The sequence below is a fragment of the Eurytemora carolleeae genome, unplaced genomic scaffold, assembly GCF_000591075.1.
Source record: "Eurytemora carolleeae unplaced genomic scaffold, Eaff_2.0 scaffold463, whole genome shotgun sequence".
Classification (NCBI taxonomy): Eukaryota; Metazoa; Arthropoda; class Copepoda; order Calanoida; family Temoridae; genus Eurytemora; species Eurytemora carolleeae.
Window position 1 is genome coordinate 200,157 of NW_019396366.1, and position 15,335 is coordinate 215,491.

Sequence of the window (15,335 nt, forward strand, 5' to 3'; positions counted from 1 at the left end):
GATTTAGGCAACAAAATACAGTTTCTTAGGTATTTAACAAATAAAAATTCATGTTAAATTATTTAAGATAAAATTCTACAAGATCTGGTTCAATATATACATAAAGAGAACCTAGACTCTAGTCGTGTTCTAAACATGGAGTTAGTATAAAGAGGGTTACAACGCCTTATAATAACTCTATGAAATCTACAATAATGATTAAATTTATAACAGTGAATTTTTTTACTTAAAATCAGTTTTAATAGATAGGACACACAAGAAAGCGTTCTTAAATACTTTTTAAGTATCACGTGTAGGTTATGCTGTTCTATCTATTCAATCTGTGCTTAAATTTATATATATATATATATATATATATGTTACACATTTGTCTTTTTTTTTCTTCTCACCATAATTGCAATATCTTATTTGTAGTTTAATGCTAATCTATTGCATAAATTAGAAATAATTATTTTTTAAACTTTGGCGCAGCCTTTGGTTTCATATTGTCATGTCATCATTGTGAACGGGTTGTCATCATTGCCAATATTTTATCTATTAAAAAAACGACCATAAAATCAATTTACAAAAAAAACTTTTCATGACCTTTTCTGTTTATCAATATTTCCAGAGCTTAGAAGCAAAAATGTCATTTTAAAAATAAGTCTTATTTTAAGTTTCGACTAGAGCATTTTACATTTAAGTGCTGCTGGGATATTAACGCCGTAGAAACAGAATTAAACGCCTAGTTCAGGATTAAACATACATGAACATTGAACAATCTAAAAGCTAAGAAACAGAAAATAAAATTTTTTGATTTGAAGTTTTGATTTGAGAAAACTAGACTAGTTCTGCGGATATTAATATCCCAGCTTAAAGGGTATGTCAGCGTATTTGACCCATTTTTCTAGAAAAGAAAAAGTCGAAACAATTGACAATGGTAACGTTATTAGAGAAAATATTTTCTATCTAAAATGGTAGAAATTGCGGCCATTCACCTCCCCCATCTCTTCTGTAGAAATCCAGAAGATGATTTTTAAAATAACAGGATACTTAAAAATACGTTAACGACCACATGAATGTTGAACTATTACAGTTTACATACATTTAACATGTACTATGTACTGATTTTCATATATTTAAATCTATTCGAAGGATATTAGATTGGTTGGTAGGCACTGGGCACTGATTCCTTTACTAGCCCTGGTTAGATGATACACCCAGAGATTTCGATCCTTCTCTTCTCCTCGAAATCTGAAAAACAGAAATAAAATAAAATTCAGTTCAGGAGATTTTTTTATCAGGGAATAAGAATAGAGGGAATGGGAATTGTACTGGTCTGACTCGAGAAAGCCAGTCCCCATGCTGTGCAGATGGTAGCGTATGCGCACAGGTATTCGTGTGTTTTTAACCAACTCAAGTTTGATCAATTGAAATCAGACTTGTAAGGTCTTATAGGCCGCCTAATTCACCACCCAAATCAAATCAAATCATGAGTGTTAGGGAAAGCTTTAGGCTCCACTCTACAGCTTGGAGTTTCAAGTCCTGACTGAGAGGTGGGTTTTCAGCCCGGATTTGTTTAATGTTTAACCTTTAATGAATCAATTGTTTAAATTTGGCGAAATGATCCCAGCAACACGACCAAGTTTGAGCCACGAAACCAAGAATAAAGTAAGGCTCACAAGTAATGAATGGTATGTCTACGGTTAGGCTCACAAGTAATGCATGGTATGTCAAAGGTTAGGCTCATAAGTAATAAATTGTATGTCTAAGGTTTTGTTTCGTATCTTTAAGAAATTTATAAGATTCCTGGGATATTAACGATTTCGTTCAGAATTAAACAATTACATTGATTGTTTTATAAATGAATTAAAATCTAAACAAAATTCTTAATATCTCTGGAAATTTTGAAAGAAGGAAATGACAGACCCCATATTGGAAATTGTTTGATGACAAATATTTCTAGAATTAGGTTGCTAAATGAGTGCCTCAAAGTATTTCAAAGGTCAATTAAAAAATCAATTAATAAATCAATTCACAAATTAATTAACATTTTAATTAACATATAAATTAATAAATCAATTAATAAATCAACTAATAACCCAACTAATAAATCAATTAATAAATCAATTAATAATTCAACTAATAAATTAATTAATAAATCAATTAATAAATCAATTAATAAATCAATTAATAAATCAATTAATAAATCAATTAATAAATCAATTAATTAATTATTCTGCTTTGTAAAGAGCAGCAATGTAAAACAATGGACCTCAACTTAAAACGATTGCATTTACAAGTTTAAAAAAAAAAATTTTTTTTACTTTTTATATACCGGAAATTAAAAAAATCTCGACCTGTAAACATTTCTCATGACAGGGTCAGCAAGTTGGAAGGATTCCTGATCTACATGCTGGAGCTGATGTGTCTGCTGAGGAACCATCACAATCCATCCAACAACAGTTCGAAGTTTACACGGCTCGGATCGGTAGTCTCGTCTCTCTCGACATTTACTAGAAAGGATTATCTATCAGAGACAAATTTTAATTTTCTAAGATCTGAAGAGGTGAAAATAAAATTTAAAAATAACGTTTAAAAGTACTTTTTAAGCGTAATTTCAAGTGACCCTGCATGCAAAGATGGCAAATACGGATTCACAACGACACCCTTAAAAGCTTTTTTTTCTGATCAAGTATGAATTAGATAACATTGTTTTTAGTTTAAAAAAAAGATTATTTAAAGTGCCTTTCCCTCCTTTATCACATTTGTCTGCTAGAGTTAAGAACGTTTTTGTTTTTCTAAATTAACCGTTTGTTATTTAATTTTAAGAACTAATAACTAACCTGAGAGTTTTGGGAAGATAGTAAACTAGTGAGGTATCCCAGAGTTCCACCCAATACCTCTGCCAGGAGGAGACAAGAGGTCGTCGTCCGTCCTTGATTAGAGTTTTTCTCTGGATGTATCCCTTAACATTATAGTTTACAGACGATAGCAGATACAAATTTTTAACTTGTCCGATCTACAATTAGTATATTAACAATTTAAATATTTCTAAAAACTATTCTTTCAAAGCTAAAATAATATGTTTGTAAACTAAGTTTGAGTATAAAGGCAATGTTTTAATTTGGGTTATATAACCTATATAATCTATTAAATAGAGAATTGTTTAGTTTTTTCAAATCCCGTTTCTTCCACCTGAAAGGTTCGCATGGATCCAGGTTGGACTATAGAAAGAGAAAGAGGATCCGGAGTCAATGCGTCCCGCTCACAGTCCGGAGAGTAGAGTGGGGATTGCGGGCATATTCCTGGAGTTGGTTCCTGAACAAAAAGTCAATTGGTAAATAGAGAAAATATGCAATAATGCTATAAAAACTTTTTTCACCACCACCACCTAATCTACAGACAGCGTTGACAAAACTGGGAAAAAAAAAACAAATTCTTCTGTCAAGATTTCTATTTGATACTTTTTACCCCAAACTTCCCCCCCCCCCCCACTTGAGCCATCTGCTTTTCAATTAAATCTTAAAACCACTTAAACATAGGGGGAAAAATTGATTTTACCAAGAGGGGAGTGGGGAAATTATTTTACACAAAAATATTTCCCCCTAGGCAAAATATTAAATGAAAAAACAGTATTGAAAGGAATCTATAGAAATCATTAAATATAATCACCTCTAAAAAACTTCCATCCAACAATGATCGAGTTTTCTCGTTGTCCAAGCTGTCCATACTACTCACTTTCATTCCTCGCCGACCCATGGAGGCCGCGAGGGGAAGCTCCGGGCTGGCCAGCCCTCCCCCTCCACATCCAAACAGGATGTTTCCTCCCTCACTCCGGGACTTCCGGTGTCCGGGAACAAAACTTTTCCCAGATCTTGGGATGCATCCGCTCCGACGGGACGGAGATAGACAAATAGGACTTAGTTCTACGTGAAGATCCTTCTCGAGTGGAGCCGGGTGTCGAACCGACTCCTTACTACTGCAGGAGGATACAGGAGGACTCACAGTGTTGGGTTCGAGTCTAAGAGACAACTTAAACTGATCGTCTTCAATAAATTTTTGTAATTCGTCAATATAACGGACTGAGGAGAGAAAATGTTGGACTACAGGGAGTATGGGAAGGTTGGAGTAGCTGGACTGTTGTAACTCTGAAACTATTCTAAGAATATTGTTCATCTTTAATTGTCTTTGGTGAGGTTCTAAACCTCCAGTGGAAGGATGGGCTATGTCAACCATCATTAAATCAGTCAGATACAGTCCTGAAAACAAATAGTTTAACAAATTCAGAGGCTTAAAATTAGGGTTTTAAATATATATACATCTTTCAAAATAACTCCCGACCCCCGTCCAATCATTAAAACTCATTACGACTTACTTGCTATTTTTTTTTGCTGATTTATAAAATGTTCTTTAAGCGCTGTAATTGTTGGGAAAGAAGAACGATAATTCCATTTTTTATTAGAGAGAGGAAAATGTTATTACTTTTTACCCAATTTTGTAATTATGTAAAGGGATAATAATGGGGAGACGTTACAGATTAATTACTCTTTAAACACCTCCTCCCTACTAATAAAGGATTGAATTGGGAGACGTTGCAGATTAATTACTCTTTAAACACCTCCTCCCTACTAATAAAGGATTGAATTGGGAGACGTTGCAGATTAATTACTCTTTAAACACCTCCTCCCTACTAATAAAGGATTGAATTGGGAGACGTTGCAGATTAATTACTCTTTAAACACCTCCTCCCTACTAATAAAGGATTGAATTGGGAGACGTTGCAGATTAATTACTCTTTAAACACCTCCTCCCTACTAATAAAGGATTGAATNTATAATTTCTTGGGTATGTGCCCATGGAACCTCACAAATATGATATAATAATAATCTTATGAGGATAAAAATGTAATAATGGAATTCTTAAACTCGATGAAATAATCTTGATGCATTCTTTAACTCAGGCCTGCGGCCTTCGTTAAAGAATACATCAAGATTATTTCATCTCGTTTAAGAATTTCCATTATTACATTTTTTTCCTCATAAGATTATCATACTCTTTAAACACCTCCTCCCTACTAAAACGGATTGAATTTGTCTTTTATTTACCTAGGTATGGTATACAAGGATTATGTTTCAGAGCCGTATTATTCATATGATCCCGGAGCCGACACCAATTGTCCCGATCACTGAACAAATCAGTCAGTTTCTCAAAGGTTTGTTTTGTGCTGCGGCTGAGCAGGCTCCAGGTTTTACTCAGCCTATAAATTGAAGCGCACTGGAGCGCACTAAGAACCGCGAACTGACTGTGGAGGTTGTTGAGCTCGTGCAGACGCTTCCCGACCTTGACAAAGTGGGTCATGGTGTCGGCCCGAGACCGGGGATCCTCGTGCTTCAAGATCTCCTAAAAAAAGAAGGCTCAATCCTGGCACAAAACTAGGGACATCCCCCCCCCCTTGAAAATTTAACACACCTTGGCTTAAGCTAAAACGATTTCTGTGCCAAAGAAATAATCTAGAGGCCTTCACTCTATACTCTACAGTCTACACTCTACAGTCTCAATGATTTCATGATTATACTCTCTCCAATCCAAGGTTTTAAACAACTGTCATTTTCGCCATAATATATTTTGTTGTAAAGCACATCTTCAGATGGCTAATGAATATCTACAGCGTATGCTATTGAATGCTTTTATGGGGGGCAGTCGGGAACAAACTGAGAATTTACCGAACAAATTGTTGTTTAGGAACAAAAAGACGGATAATCAGATTTTAAAAAAAGAAAACAATCTAAATAATTCTTTTCATTTAGTAAAATTTGAGACTATTGAAAGAGAAATCAAGAATTAGCTATAATTACAGCCAGGGGTGAATACTGTCTTAAAAATCACACCCCCCCCCACAAAAAAAAAGTTAGGAATAGTTGCGCGGAGTGAACTTTTTCAGGGGTTCCTTTGCAGAATTAAAAAAAAATTAAGGGGGAAACGTATGATTTTTTTTTTGGGAAAAAGTATTAAACGGGATTATAAAAACTTAGCTTTTGATGATAAATCTTCCCCCCCCCTGGGGGGAGGAATTCTTAAAAATACCCCTGATTACAGGGGTGTATATATATATTTACCTCAACAACCCAGAAGGAAACATGATTAAACCTTCGAGTGAAAGCAACAATATTCGGAGCAATATCCATCTTATTCTTCTTATTCCAGGAGCAGGAGAGTAACTCTTCGGAGGTGATGGACTTAAAGACGGGCAGATCCAGGAGGGTCAGCTGGCTAGCCAGATCCTCAGCAGATACATCTACAAGATTAAAGGGATTGTTCACAGATTTAAAAATTTACTAAAGATCCAGATTCTTTCGTCGCGGTTTTTATGTGTTAAAAACCTCTCTCGAAAGGAGAAAAAGTGGATTTCAAGTATTAGTTTTGAACAAAATAATGACTGTTTGGGCCCTCAGGGAAATCTTTAAGTTTTAAATGGACTGTAAGTGCAAGATCAAGTGACCTTCCATGCAAAGAAAGCAATGCCCGATTCACACAGTACCCTTAAAAACCTTTATCTGATCAATAATGTGAAGAATAGCCAGGGGCGTATTCAGGAATTTGTCCAGGGGGGGGGGGCTTAAATTTTTTTTCTCTTTCCAGGGGGGGGGGGGGCTCAGCACCCGTTGGGACCTGAAAACCCCCTGAAATCAATAGATTTCATTGGTCCAGGGGGGGGGGCTTAGCCACCATAGCCCCCCCCTGAATACGCCTCTGAGAATAGCCGTTTTCTAGCTTCACAATGCATAGAATTCTGTAGCATAAAATCCGCAAGTGATGTATCTATCTATCTATATCATAAAACAAGACATTCGTATAAATATATATTTTGCCTATAGCCGGCCAAACGGCTGGACCGATTGGGCTGAAATTTTTTGTGGACACTCATGGATTTTTTCCCTCAATTTTTTTTCCATGGGCAACGCCGGGCCTTTCAGCTAGTGAATCATATATATCTTAGAAAAAAGCTTTATCACAGGTACCATTGCGAATCGAACGTGCTACTCTAAAAATAGAGGAGGATCACTTGAAACGACGTCTGCAGTCCCTTTTCGCAAAACTATTTTGAGGATTTCTATTTGAAAAACCAGCCTTGAAACAGTAAACTATAATAACCCTCTTCGTATACTTTATACCAGTTCCTTTAACTTAGCTCTCTTAACTCTTATTTTGCCTTATCAAGCCCGTTTATTAGAAAAATGTCGTGTTCTTCTTGTAATGCAAGAAGAGAAGATAATCCCTAATAGCCGGCCAAATGGCTGGACCGAATAGGCTGAATGTTTTTAGGGAACCCAAGGATATCCAAGGCTAAAAAAATTTCTTTCTGTTTTCATTCCACGTGCATGTGATAAAGAAAGAATTGAACTTGGAAATTTAAACAGTTAAATATTCTTTATCTTGGAGACGGTTAGATAAACACAACAGTACAAACCCAGGATTCATTTCAGACAAAGAAGTAATTAACACAATAGGCCTCTTTCAAATGTGGTAAAACAATAGGAGAAAAAATCAAAACCCCCCCCCCCCCCATATTTGAGATCTACGACCGCATCAGAGCTAAGCGTAATGTTAGGCAGCACGGTGCGCTAAATCTTTTATTATCACATTAAAGTCTTTGCAGGATTTACTTTAATTTACTCTGTACTTTATGAGCATCAAGGACCGGGAGATTGGAATTTTTTTAATAGCTTGTGTTAATTTATAGTTAATGATCAAATAAAATGAAAGAAGACGACCGTAAAAAGCTTTAAATAGAAATTAAACCATGGAAAATCATAAACAATCGTACCACCAGAGATATTCATAAGGAAATGGACAAGTCCTTTCTGAAGTATTTAACAATACAAAAGTTCCAACCTAGGATGGCAAAGCAGGATATGATTGAAATTTTTGAATAACTCCTTAATGAAGAAGAACAAACCTGTTGAGATGAGCGGAGACCCGTCCACGCAATGAACCGGGAGACTGGAGCTCTTACACCCTCCTCCGGACATGGTTCCGGAGTACTGCTGGAATCCGGGTTTTGTACTCATTGACGGTCTTCGTACCACAGTACTCCTACAATGTTACGAGTAATAATGAAAGAGTTCCTGTCGAGTTTGGATTTGAATTATATATATCCCAAAAACTCCATATGTTGTAATGATTAACCTTTCAAAAGAAATATGATTAAAATAATAAGAGTTTTTGATGAAATAAGAGCAAAGTAGAAATCAAATTTTCGGTAAAACAGTAGAACTGAGTTAGGGACTGTTGATTGAGAAAGAATTAAGCTACCTAGCTTAACTCGAACGGAACTTATGAGCTGAAGCGTTTGTATTCAGAAGTTAAATTTCATATCAATTGGATGTATCAGCTAATTCTAATACATAATTAGCCGATTTTGAAGATGTATGATCCTTCATAATTGAAATTTACGAATTTAAACAAAGAAGTTATAAGTTAAGAATTTAAAATAAAATCTCCGGGAGAAAGGAACGAGTTGAACTTAAACCGTTCATTTAAAAGTTCCCATTTCCATAACCAATTAATATTTCTCCTTTCAATTAAAAGTTCCAAGCTGAAGATTCGCGCGACAAATATAACATAATGAAATGTATCTAGACAAGGGCGTATACAGGAAGAGAGGCAAACTTGATAAATTTGATGTTAACGTCCCATTAGTGACGAGACAATTAACTATTAGTGAAGTTGTTTTAGCAGGATTTTGTCATAACAAAACTAGATTGTACTAATGAAAAAAACAATATTCAATTAAATTTAAATTTCTTTTTTTACAGGGTGACCTGTAAAACATGAAAATCTAAAAAACTGGAAATTAACAATTAACTAATTATCTTCAAAACTTTACTTTTCATGTTTTAGTTATTTAGATCTTTGGAATAAATTATTCCAAAAATGTCTTTAATTTTTTTCTAGCAAAAAATTGACAATTTAATAAATTCAAAATTACAGGGTGTTCTTTTGGTTTTCTTCTGAAATCAAAATCTTGTTTTTTTTGAGTTTTTTGAAAATTGAAAATTTAAAAAAAACCAATTTTGAAGTTACGTCAAATATAAAATATGTTTTGAAAACAGGGAATCCTAAGGAAGCGCAGGAAAAGACAGGCCATTTAGTTTAAGATAAAAGGCACTAAAAAAACTCACCCGTGTCCAAATTGACCTTCTCGTCCCTAATGGGTTAAAAGGAGGAGATTAAAATTCCAGGGGGGCAATGCACCCATCCCCCCTGTGTCTAGTTGGACCCTGTACTAACCTGCCTACCCTCCCGTTCCCTTTCTCTTGATCCTGCTGATGTCCTCGGGACGGCAGAGTTCGACAGTTCTCCTTATAATTTGTCGACTGAGATCGGAGACTGCTGGTCGCGGGTTCTAAACACTTCCATCTTAGTCCAATTATTTGAGGAATTTCCATCCTTGGTGGGTGAATCCAAAGTTTGCGTTTTTTCATTATTTTTTATCCATTGGCCATAACTCCAGGGTTTATACTGTGATAGAAATAGAGAAAAGGTCACATCATAGAAAATGGATGAAATAAGTTTAATTCTCACCTAATCGTGAAAAGAAGTTTCGATCATGATCTCTAGGTATCGATGAATACCGAACCTTCGAGGTCATACCGTACCCCCGGATCCCTAGTAAACCATTCTTACATCTGAAACAGGATAAAATATTTCTAATCCACCTCCCTGTTTATTTTAACATCAGTAATTCGCAACAAACTCCATTTTTCGCGCGTAAAATAAGTTTTCTTATAATTCTCTCGTTTTTTAAAAATTTGACTGATTTTAGTTCTTGACAAAGTTTTCTCCACCACAGTTGCTTCGACGGAGACCATGCCGTGAGGGAGGAGAGGCCGACCTAGGAGCGTGAAATCCCGGCCTCCGACACACATCACCTTGTCAAGGATTATTTTTTCTCCCAGAGGAGCTCCAATATCTGTCAATACTTTTACAATATCTCCTGGACCAAACACAAACTGTTAATTGACAACTGCGATCTTCAGTGCAGGTCGATTTTTCAATTTTTCCAAACATGTTGATATGGGTATCAAAAGTAGCGCCTTTGAACCGTTCTCTAGGAAATAACCGACACATATCTTTCTAAAAAGCCGGTTAACTCCTTATTGTTTCATTAATTTTCAAGGGATTTTTACGCATTTAACGTTTTTGATTCCCATCTTAATTTAATTTGACAAAATGTTTTTCAAGTTATTTCATTTACACAAAAAAGCAAGAATCTGAATGAGTTTGAAAAGCATAAAAAAAATCAGGAATTTGATAAGGATAAAAACATATTATATAATAAATTGAACAAAAAGTTAAGACATTATAACAATCAAAAATGTATTACTCGACGTTTCCAAAAGAATTTTACTTTATTTAAGATTTCGAAAAGGAAAAAATGGGCCTGGTGGAATGTTTTGTAACAAACTACTCTTTCAGAGCAAAACGAACCTATATCAAAACTGTTTGTGTTTCATCCCTGGTGTAACTTTATGCTGTTTCCCTCGGAGATAAATAACAGAAAACAACCGTCCAGTCCCATCCTCTCTTATCTGCTTATTTATATCTGACAGGAGTGTTTTCTTTCCATCATTCTCCGTGATAACAACCTGACCAGGGGCTAGGTTGGTCTGATTCTCCGGGGGCGAGGTTTGTATCTGTCTAGGTTTATGAATCTGAACCGTGTTCCAGGACAGAGAAACTCGCGGAGCTAAAACCCCGCTGCGGATCAAGAAACTGAACCCAACCTGGACAATATTCATCTGAAATTATTAAAAAATGAACAAATAAGTCGGACACTTTTTACAATTGAGGAAAATGAGTCAGAATCAGAAATAATTCTCTGGAGCAAAAACAGTTTGTTAAAACAAGGCACAGAGCTGGGAACTAATAAAACTGAGAAAGCCCTCCCTGGGTCGTCTTTGAAATGAACTATTTTTTTTATTTAGTTTTATCAGAAGAATGAATCATTATCAAATAAAAAATGATAACAAAAATTAACAATCGAGTATAAAGTCCAAATTCCTAACAGTAAGAGTTTGCAAAAATGCTGAATTGCTTAAAAAAAAAGTAAATGGAAACAGTTAATTCTTGCACTGGTATTAATTAAGCAAAATAAGGACATTCGTGTTTCCAGAATTTTAGAATTTAAATGGGAGAACTAACTAAAATAAGCTTGTGTTGAAAAAAACAAAGAAACAAACCGAAGTAAATTTTGGCATACAAAATTAAACTGTTCCGAATCAGCCCCAACAATGATCTAATCTTGAGAATGTTCTAATTTCTTGTTCAGAATCTTGGAAGCCCTGAGAATCCTAGTCTCTCCGCCACCATCTTCTGATTTACCATCTTCAGATCGTACACCTCTTCCTGAAGTTTAATTTGATTTTCTTCAACTTCAAACAGCTTCTTGATGAGGCGCACGTTGATCGCCTTGAGCCTGGCCATCTCCGCTTCTTCCTCCGGAGCAACCTCCTTGTCTCCGTAGTAGAATTCTCGCATCTCTTTGATCAAGGTCTCGTCAATCACACTAAGGGCTTTCGTTCTCCGCAGATTCTCCTTGAGGATCCCATTCTCCGCCTCCAGTTCTTCCTTTTCGTCCTCCAGGGCATCAATATCTCCACGGAGGTTTCTAATCACAGTTTTCAGTTTGGCAATCTCGTCACTGGTCCCTTGTTTTCCGGGTTTGTCAGCTTTCTTCATCGTCATCATATTTTGATCTCCATTTGCGGAAACATGATCATTCTTTACAGAGCCATGATCCCCTTTTATAGATCCATTGCCAATCCTTGTTGCAGAGATGTCAACTCCATTGGAAGTTTCTTCTATCAAGGGTATACATTACAAGGGTATGCATTAACACAAACTTTTCTATAAATCCGATACTTTTTAGAGAGTGTGAATAAAGTTTGGAGTTACCAGGGGTATGTAATTTTAAAACTTACACCCCTTAGAGGGAGGGGGGCATTATACTCATCCTTTTAAACAATCTATACCCAAAACTATAAGTCATTTTCCCATGAAAAAAAAAACAATTGGGCGAATAAAACCTGACATGGAAACACTTATGTTGAAAACTTATCAGAAGATTGTATGATGTATACCCTTGCCTTGAGTCCCATTAAAATCCACTTCTACAGGCACAATAACCCCAGCTAAACAATCCTGTAAGGTTTTAGGATTCACATTCTCAACAATCCCTAGAACCCTCTGAACCTTCGCTTTCAAGATCACGCACTGTAGGTCAATCATGTCTCTGTCCGAAACAGTATCTTTGGGTACAGCACTTTGCATTTTAATCTGTAATAAGACCAAATCCAGAAGTTATCGAACAAGGTTACAAGAAAGGATTAGACTTTAGAGAGACTGTTGTTGATTTTGAAGTGACTCGTCATTCAAAGAGGGGAATTAGCCAGGGGGCGGAAACGTCATGTATGTGTGACTGTATGAATGATTACAGATTTATAAATCATTATAATGATCTGGCCCTATAATGAACATTCATACGAGACAAAAGAGTGTGTGTATGTGATAACGAACCGAAGGTGTGTTAGTGTAGGTATATATAATACATAAGAATCTCGGTATTTGTACAGTCTAGGAGAGAACATTTGTTTATTGTAAATTGTTTACGTAATAATAGGTTTAATATGCATGTAATATGTTATTTACAAGTCAAAACTATAAGCCAAATTTTCATGCAAAGAATATAATTTGAATTAAGTTTACAATAAACAACACGTTATTCAACTTAATTATAATTGACGACTTTGTTCTGCAATTTCCTTGACTGTAGTCATGTTGTGTGTCTGTACCAAAAGAGTTTGCGTGTGTAATAACGAACTCGTCTGCAAAGCACTGTGACTGGCTTTCTCATGCCAGACCAGCGGTATGTCCCTTCCCTTTATTCTTATTGCCTTGAATTAGCCCTTAAACATTCGTCCGAGCAATAGTGACGAAGAATGTGGTACATTTCTCGGTAAAAGTAATTGGCGGATTTCTGAGACAGGAAGATTGAAATTGGCTCACATTAAGATAGTAAAATGATGATATCTGACTTAAATTTGCTCAGGTTAAGCTGTAAAGGGTACCCCCTGTGAATCAGACATGCATCTCATTGATCACTTGGGATTGTGTTGAGAGTCCCTTTAGTAACAAGTTTAGTTAATTCAAACCGTTGCATTTTCGCTATTATTCACGAGTTCCCCGCATTTATTCCTTACTTTTTGGTATTTGGTCGGCGTTCGGAAAAAATTTCATTTTTTATCTCTATCGAGCTCTTGCTTATTTGTACAAATCCAGTTATCTATTGGTTAGAAAAATATATAGTTTACGTTTATTGGGTAGGTATATATATATATATGGAATATATCAAAATTCTACGAGTACCTAATATCTCGTATCATTTGAACACCCAAACCTAAACAACAAATAAAGTCGACTCCTATGTCGAGCACACTTTATACTAAAACGACTATTACCTTCTCAAATTCCAAACATATTCATATATATATATATATATATACCCCCTAGTGTTTAAAATGAAAAAGTATAAACTCATACTCAGATCTAATCCTGATGATGGTTTCTTGAATAATGACAGTTTGGTTATATTTTTATAGACACACTTATATAACAGGATGTGACGCCATAGCAGATCTCGTATGCCGATAAAAATTAACAAGTTCTGTTTGGAAGAATTTGAGTACAATTGTACACTGAAATTTCAAAAACCGGGTTTTCCATGGGTAAGTACTCAACATTAAGAAACAGAACACTTGTATTCTTCGTACTCTGGAGCACTTTGAACTCACCATTTAACCCTATTCCTGCTGGGGGGGGGGTCAATTTGACCCCCCCTGTAGTTTTTTTACATAACTCAAAAAGTATTAGTCTGAGGCTGTTGAAATTTTCTGACTTTTTCTACATACCCAAAGCCCTCCCTTTAGGCCTAAAACCGGGCTTTAATACTAACTGCTAGAGTCCTCAGGCGTACTGCCTGAATGACTGCTTTTTCCTGTAACAAATTAAATCTTTGTTTTGACCCACTTTCACTCGTCAGATTTTGATAAAATTTAGCTTTTTGGAAAGCCTATGACATAAGGAAACGGATTGCACAAGTTTTGCGAGAAAAAAAATTGCAAATTTTTTGCAAACAACCTGTTAAAGGAAATTTGCACATTTTTAGTTTTTATTGATTAAAAATCAGGTTATTTAAAATTTTGCAAATTTTTTTGCATATTTGAAATGGCATGGGTAAGGGCTTTTCAAAAATGTATAATTTTTCATTTTTTGAACAAATTTTTTTTGCAAACATTTTTACTATATAACTGGATTTTGCGATAAAAAATTCAATTTTTGCAAATTTGCAAATTTTTTTGCAGATTCTAAAAGTAGAGCACAAGAGCTTTCCAATGATGTATTATTTATCATATTTGGACATCAAACATGGGATTTAGAGGTGGGGGGTCAAATTGGCCCCCCCCCCCAGCATATCCTGGTTTTCAAGTACCCCAGCAGGGATAGAGTTAAAGTACATTTATATTTTAATTTTTTTTTACTGAATTGTTTGAATCTAAGATGATAAAAATCCACTTATCGAAAAATTTTTTTTGTAGGAATTAAAGTCATGACTTTTAATCCAAAGTTTTTAGTTCCTTTCATGGTTTGATTTCATCCATTAAAGTCTTAGGAAAAGTCATTATTAAGATTAAGTATAATTACTTTATTTCCCTTAGGCCCTATAGCCAGAAAAAGGTTTTTCCCAAGGGGTGGTGCAAAGAAGGGTGTTGTAGTAATGACCCAGGAGCACCGAGTGAAACGTAGTGAACAAGGCGGGAAGCAGGAGGGCGGAGCACCCTTGCATTGAAAATTTTCAGAATTTTTGCATAAAATCGAGTAATTTTACCTTGAATTTTATGTTATGTAGGACATTTTCTAATTTGTCAACAACACTAGTAATTTAGGCTTGAACTTTATGTTTTAGTAAAAAATTGAGTTTTCCATGAATTTGATGTTTTGAATGGCACAAGGAAAGTTTTGGTAGTTTAGTTCTTAGTTCAAATTTTACAATATTGGAGAACAGGATATTACTACTCACATTCACTTATTTTGAACTGTCTGGACAAAATATTGAAACTGATGAGCTGCAATCCGTTTCTGCAATATTTAAATAATTGAATTTTATGAATAAAGTAATATTCCTTGTTTCGCTTCTACAAGAGGTCTTTCATATGCCGAGCTGCTCTTAAAAAATCTGTCTATTTTTCTAAAAGACAGCAAGGAGGCACAAAATGACTGATCTCACAAAGAAG

At 35.3% G+C, this 15,335-nt stretch overlaps 3 protein-coding genes across 6 annotated transcripts; all 3 read right to left on the reverse strand.

The window, feature by feature from the left end:
• Nucleotides 1-908: 908 nt before the first annotated feature.
• On the reverse strand, nt 909-9,676 carry LOC111701811 (ras-specific guanine nucleotide-releasing factor RalGPS1). Its single transcript, XM_023473241.1, has 10 exons — nt 9,568-9,676; nt 9,274-9,388; nt 7,940-8,076; nt 6,099-6,277; nt 5,088-5,382; nt 3,655-4,241; nt 3,178-3,300; nt 2,826-2,947; nt 2,340-2,495; nt 909-1,233 (listed from the first exon to the last, which is right to left on the reverse strand). The coding sequence occupies exons 1-10, from the start codon at nt 9,632-9,634 to the stop codon at nt 1,125-1,127; spliced, it is 1,890 nt and encodes a 629-aa protein (XP_023329009.1). The 5' UTR covers nt 9,635-9,676; the 3' UTR covers nt 909-1,124.
• Nucleotides 9,671-10,808, reverse strand: LOC111701814 (39S ribosomal protein L21, mitochondrial). Its single transcript, XM_023473247.1, has 2 exons — nt 10,502-10,808; nt 9,671-9,979 (listed from the first exon to the last, which is right to left on the reverse strand). The coding sequence occupies exons 1-2, from the start codon at nt 10,782-10,784 to the stop codon at nt 9,693-9,695; spliced, it is 570 nt and encodes a 189-aa protein (XP_023329015.1). The 5' UTR covers nt 10,785-10,808; the 3' UTR covers nt 9,671-9,692.
• Nucleotides 10,784-12,561, reverse strand: LOC111701813 (uncharacterized). 4 transcript variants are annotated; one of them, XM_023473246.1, is made up of 2 exons: nt 12,132-12,561; nt 10,784-11,843 (listed from the first exon to the last, which is right to left on the reverse strand). In XM_023473246.1, the coding sequence occupies exons 1-2, from the start codon at nt 12,313-12,315 to the stop codon at nt 11,311-11,313; spliced, it is 717 nt and encodes a 238-aa protein (XP_023329014.1). In that variant the 5' UTR covers nt 12,316-12,561; the 3' UTR covers nt 10,784-11,310. The 4 variants fall into 4 exon arrangements, with proteins under 4 accessions (XP_023329014.1, XP_023329012.1, XP_023329011.1 ...); XM_023473244.1 differs by having other exon boundaries at nt 12,126-12,561; XM_023473243.1 differs by having other exon boundaries at nt 10,784-11,846; nt 12,126-12,561.
• Between the last annotated feature and the right edge of the window lie 2,774 nt (nt 12,562-15,335).

Bases quoted from the DNA above. Each gene is read 5' to 3' on its own strand.
- LOC111701811 (XM_023473241.1), bottom strand. From the start codon at position 9,634: ATGACCTCGAAGGTTCGGTATTCATCGATACCTAGAGATCATGATCGA. The intron at 2,948-3,177 runs GTGGAAGAAACG...TATAATGTTAAG, and splicing joins GATCCATGCGAACCTTTCAG to GGATACATCCAGAGAAAAAC. The intron at 2,496-2,825 runs GTTAGTTATTAG...AATCCTTTCTAG, and splicing joins TATCTTCCCAAAACTCTCAG to TAAATGTCGAGAGAGACGAG.
- LOC111701814 (XM_023473247.1), bottom strand. From the start codon at position 10,784: ATGAATATTGTCCAGGTTGGGTTCAGTTTCTTGATCCGCAGCGGGGTT. The intron at 9,980-10,501 runs GGATGAAACACA...TGTTTGGTCCAG, and splicing joins ACAGCATAAAGTTACACCAG to GAGATATTGTAAAAGTATTG.
- LOC111701813 (XM_023473243.1), bottom strand. From the start codon at position 12,315: ATGCAAAGTGCTGTACCCAAAGATACTGTTTCGGACAGAGACATGATT. The intron at 11,847-12,125 runs GTATACATCATA...TACCCTTGATAG, and splicing joins TAATGGGACTCAAGGCAAGG to AAGAAACTTCCAATGGAGTT.